Genomic DNA, 5,639 nt, shown 5'->3' with positions numbered 1-5,639 from the left:
AGTCGGTGAGGTATGAAGAGAGTGAAAAGATGATATATTCTGTAGTACAAAAGAAAAACTAGAATAGTGAAGATATTGATGTTGAAGTTAAATTTAATGTGGGAGATGTGAGAAGAGTATTGGACTTAGGGGATAGTGATGATGACCCTACTATAGTTCCAGAAAGATTATGCAAGGATTTATGGTTTAGAATGGGATTTTCTGCACATGTAAATGATAAATATCTCAAGTCTAAGTTCAGCCGACCATACAAGTTTCTAGTTCATTGCGTCTTACATGCATTGTCTCACAGAAAGGGTGCTTACGACGAGCCGTCAGATTATATCATGAATATTATTACTTGTTTGGTACTCAACAGGCCTTACAACATTTCACAAGTAATATTTGACCACATGGTGGATAATGTCAAGGGGGAGAAATAAATTATGTATCCAAGGTTTATACAAATGTTGATTGATGATCAAGTGAAGGACCTTCCGAAGGATCCAGCTGATGAATTAGATCTACATCACATGAAAAGTGAGACTTTAAGTAGATTAAATCAATATAAAGGTTTGAAGAAAGATGAACCGGAGCCAAGAGTTAAGAGAATGATTTGTAAGATTGAAAATCTAAACTATGTCGCTCCTGAGAATGATGCTTGGAGGCATGATAACAGTAATTCTGAAGATGAGACTGATAGTCTAAGTGGAATGCATGAATAGAAGTTGAGATATTGGTTTGTGAAGGATGGAAAGAGAAAGAGAACTCCGAAGGCTTCTCCAGCAGTGACTGCACCTAAAGTGACCACACCGAAGATTGTTGTTAAGGGTAAAGTTGAAAGGGGGAGTCACAAGAAAAGTTAGAATATTAAATGTTATATTATGCTAATGAATGATTAATGTTTGTTTTGTAGAGCCAGCTAAGAAGAAGCCTACACCAACACTTGTGGATGAACCAGTGATAGATCCTACAGAATTAATGCAGCAAGGTGTTGACTTGATGAAGGAGACACTTGATGATTTTATAAAGAGAAATGAGGAGGCTAAAGCTGCTAAAGTGTTGCACAAGATCCAAGTGTTGAAAAGGTTACTGAATCGTCTGCAAAGAATGTTAAAGTAGAAAGTTTGAAAGAAAAGGTTGTTGAAAGCGTTGCTCACACAGATTCAAGTGATGCTGATAATGAATTAAGTGATACTGAGCCAGAGATTGATACGTCAAAGATTGGTGTTGGAAAGATTACATTGAAAGTAAAGCCTCAGAAGAAGAAAAAAGGTTCTGATGAAGAGGATGAAACATACATTCCAACAGCTAAAGAGAAAAAGAAACAACGCAAGAAGCGCAATGCTGTTCAAACTGGAGTTATTCCTAGAAATGTTAGAGCAAGGGAGAGGTCAGCTACTGTGCCGGAAATGCAAAGTGGCAAAACTCAAGAAGTTCAAGTTCAAAGAACTCTAGAAGTTCAAGCTGAAAGTATTCCTGAAGTTGAGGTTCAAAGTGTTGAAAAGCCAGAAGCTGAGACAAAGAAAGCTCATGAAAGTCCAATCTTTGAGAAGGTAGTCAAGAATGTTGAAGCTAGAAAGGGTGATGATGATGATGAAGTTGTATTCACAGGAGAAAGAATATCTACACCACCACCACCAGAAAATCCAACCATTCATATTCCAGATGATCAAGAGATGTCAAAGCCAAAGAAAGTTACTTCTCCTGGTCTATTTGAAGGTTTTCCAAATGTTCAAGGTGAATTCACTAATGAAATTCTTACTGGAGGCGAATACGACATGTTTCATGATGCAAAGATCAAGGAGTTAACAAAGAAAGTAAGCTTTCTGGAGAAAGAAAAGGCCAAAGTAGAAGCTAAGCGCGATGAATTGAAACAGAAACTTGAGAAATCTTTGGAAATGAATGAAGAAATGAAGGCAGTCGTGAGTGATCATGCTAAAAGAATATATGAATTAACAGAAGATCTGGCTAATAATGCTAAACTCATTGATCAACTCACTAATGAGCTTTCAGAAGTGAATGCAAGGTATAAAAACATGAATGAAACAAACCAGACATTGCATCAAATGCTCGATAATCTTCATGAAGCGTCTTCCAACGAAAACAAAGTGTTGAAGCTAGAGATATCAGCTGAATATACTATATGCTATGGTAGAACACAAGCTCGGTATCAATGTTCAAGATATATACAATGATTTAGAGATTCAAAGGGTTGAGGAACGAAGAGCTCAGAGGGAGAAAGAGTTGGCTGAGGCAGCAACTCAGAAAAAGAAGGATTTGATTGCTGAAACTCAAGAAGCTGGAGGTTCTTCGAGTCAGCCTGAAAGGTGATTTTGAAATGGTAGATGCTGAAATGAATGAAGAGGAACATATGGATGAAGATCCAAAACAAAGCTTTGTTCTTGTGGGTGAATCAGTCTCTCGACCTTACAATCTGAATGATGTTATTCGTATGGTTAAAGTTGAACAAAGAAAAGGGAAGGTGAGAGCAGTTGATATGAAGTTTTTGTGTTATAAAGAAGATAAGGAGGTTAATAAAGAAGAGGAAGAGGTAGAAGATGAAGAATTGAAAGACATTCTTGATGTTGTTGATAACTATGATCACTCATGGGATGATTATGATGATGATGATGATGATAATGATGAAGATCAAGGAGCAACGGGGTTGCTCATTGTGAAGCCTAATGTTCAACAATGTCTCAATGATTTTATGAATGATGAAATCAATGAACAGAAGGAAGATCAGCATCAGGAGTCTTCTTCTTCTGGAAAGCAACGCTCTGATCAGATATTTCTCACACAACCCAAAGTTATTTACTTGAATTATACATTTGAGAGGGAGATAGAGGTACCGAGAACCAGGGAAGAGAAGTTAGAGGAATTGGGATTGGGATTAGATGATGGTAATTTGAAATTTGATATAGAAGATGAGATTCCTTCGTCACCAGAGAAAGAGTATGAATTCAAGCTTGCAAATGAAGCTGATAATTTCAATCATGTTGAAGTTGAAGAGGGTTCAGATACATCTGAAGAAGATACACCCTTTCATTACTCTGGTGTTGATGACACTTTCCCTATGTTTGCTGAGATGTTCAAAAGTCAAAATGAAGATGAACTACATAGGAAAGTGGTTGAAAAGATAACAACAGAGGGTATTCCTACGACAGTTCCTCAAGAGACATTGTTAGAAGGCAGAAAGAACTGGTTCAAGGTCATGCCCAAAGAAAGGAAGTTCAAGAGACCTCTGCAGTACTTCATAGATCATCCAGATAAGTCTCTGGGTGACATTCTATCTTGGGGTTATTTTGAAGACTTAAAGGTGTATGCTATAAGAAGAGAACAAGGGGTACAGTATTTTGAATTCTTATCTGATATCCAAACACTCCCGTGGTGGGATGTTGAAGAGTTGGTGCAGACAAAGAACATGAAACAACTCTATTATGGTCTTGATGTGAAAGTGCATGACCAAAAGCTGTGGAAATTCATCAAGTACCAAGCAAAGCATAGATTTCCTGATTGGAAGCCACAATACCCAAAGCAGATTGTCAAGATTGATCCAATCACTAAAGAAAAAGATGTCACATTGAAGATAAATTCGCCAAGATGTCCGAAGAATATGCCACTGCGTGCGATGGAACAGGATTTCTATGAAGACTTCCAAGGTTGGATGTATAATCAAAGCACAGTAGAAGCGGTCATTTCATTGTTTGATAAGAAGACTGGAGAATCAAGGAGGATCAGTGTGTTGGATCCAATGTGGTTAGTAAACTGTTCAAAGAAAGGTATTGAATGTTTGTGTTTCAACAAGATCGTTTATGATGCTCCTGGCAAAGTTCAAGCTCAACAATATCAACTCTAGTAGGTATTGGAAGTCTAAGTTCAGAGACTTTGAGTTGGAAGAGTTCTTGAAGAGAGAAAAACGAGCTGAAAAGTTTAAGCAGATAGCTTAAAGAGCTGTAGTTCTTGGTAGAAGAAAGCTTATGAGACCTCCACCAACTGACCAAACACCAATAGAAAAAGAGGAGAACAAGATCCCTAGGTGGGATAGGAAGAGAGATGGTGATCCTGTGTATAGAAAGTACTGGAATGAAGTTGGTAGGCCTCTTAGGCGAAAGATGCTTGCAGAACGAGATGAACAAAGAAGACAGAAAGCTAAAGCTAGGAGACGCAGCAGGAAGATTACTTAAAGACTATGCAGGAAGGAAGACTACAGCTACATCCGAGGGGGGGTCTGTTAGTGCATTATGTATGTAGCCTCCATTTGTGTCGAGTCTTATGTATTTTGTCCTGTATGTGTGTTTTTGTATATGTATGTATTTTGTATCTAGACAAAACAGGGAACGGTATGTAAACTATCAGATGTGCTTCGAACGGATGACATGTGTCATCCGTACGGATGGCCATCCGATCGGTTGACACCCTCACTTCCCTGTGTTGCCTATAAATAGTGGACTAGGGCCATTTGTCTAGAAGCTTTTGCTTGATTGTCATAGCGAAGCTCTATCCGATTGTAATCTGGAACTCTTGTATTTTCACATTCTATCAATGAAATTGGACATGTTAAGCGTTGAGATTATTGTATATGATTCTCAGACGGTGTTGAGGGATTCCGCACCTCGCCACTGATCGATTTCGCCACGTTCTTCTACTAGAACCATTCCTGCGTTGCCCCTAACACTTACACTCGAAGAGTCATTCGACCGAACAGTCATCCGATCGAATGACTTGGTATCATGCTACAATGAAAACTTTAAAAAGATAAACATTTTGGAAACTCACTCACTAATCGAATGACCATTCGATCAGATGGTCATCTACTAATCAAATGACCATTCGATCGAATGGTCATCTCCCCGGATGACCATCCGATCGGATGGTGATCCGTCTACTCTACAAGTCATCCGACCGGATGACCATCTGTCCGACACTTTGCACGATTCTCGTTGTTCTGTCCGACACTTATCTGTTGAACTATAATCAGGATAACCTCAGAGCTCCCTTTGATCCAATTAGTAGGTGTCGATACTTAGCACCCACTGTGAGTATACTTGATCCCTTTTCGTTTTAAACTTTTGGGATGCAACATGTATTCTATGAAACTTGAAACTTGAAACTATTTGAAATCTTACTCTATCCTCTGTAAATGTGAAACTTGATACTTTTGGATTCTTGATTCTTTATGCTATGTGAACGTTTAATCCTTGTGTGTAGTTCCGCCTTAACAATAGTAGCGCTATAGGAGAATGCACCTCCCCATTATTCTCGGGGTTATTGTTAGGAGGATTCTATTTGCTTTCCTTGAGACTTGGGTAAGTGGTAAATGCATTAGGATACTTGGGCTATCACTTAGACTGCGTAAACTAGCATGGCTGAAACTATTTTATGCGTTTACATGACGGATATGAGTCTTTTTGAAACTATTATTCTATATACTCAAACTTGTATACTCTCTAGTACATTATTGTATTGACTCTATTTTAATACATGTTGCAGGCTGATAGGATGCTGAATCAAGAAACTTGCTAGGATGCTGCTTAGAAACACATCTAGTAAAGTTAGAAATTTTTGAACACGATACTATGTGATGTGGTTGGTGTTGGATTTTAGACAATGTTTGAAACTGGATTAATCTATATTGAAATTATTTAGTGTTATAG

General features: G+C 38.2%; 1 protein-coding gene across 1 annotated transcript; it reads left to right on the top strand.

The window, feature by feature from the left end:
• The first annotated feature begins 446 nt into the window (after nucleotides 1–446).
• LOC110887943 lies at nucleotides 447–2,313 on the top strand. Its single transcript, XM_022135498.1, has 4 exons — nucleotides 447–657; nucleotides 896–1,067; nucleotides 1,172–2,133; nucleotides 2,183–2,313. Exons 1-4 carry the CDS (start codon nucleotides 447–449, stop codon nucleotides 2,311–2,313), a joined length of 1,476 nt encoding a protein of 491 aa, XP_021991190.1.
• The last annotated feature ends 3,326 nt before the right edge of the window (nucleotides 2,314–5,639 follow it).

Source organism: Helianthus annuus, chromosome 16, assembly GCF_002127325.2.
Source record: "Helianthus annuus cultivar XRQ/B chromosome 16, HanXRQr2.0-SUNRISE, whole genome shotgun sequence".
Lineage (NCBI taxonomy): Eukaryota > Viridiplantae > Streptophyta > Magnoliopsida > Asterales > Asteraceae > Helianthus > Helianthus annuus.
Note: the sequence above shows the minus strand (reverse complement) of the source record. Positions and strands in the feature narration are given on the sequence as shown.

Excerpts from the sequence above, each read along its gene's own strand:
- LOC110887943 (XM_022135498.1), top strand. The coding sequence starts at position 447 with ATGTTGATTGATGATCAAGTGAAGGACCTTCCGAAGGATCCAGCTGAT. Across the intron at positions 658-895 it reads TGCTTGGAGGCATGATAACA|AGCCAGCTAAGAAGAAGCCT; the intron begins GTAATTCTGAAG and ends TTTGTTTTGTAG. Across the intron at positions 1,068-1,171 it reads AAGATCCAAGTGTTGAAAAG|TGATACTGAGCCAGAGATTG; the intron begins GTTACTGAATCG and ends TAATGAATTAAG.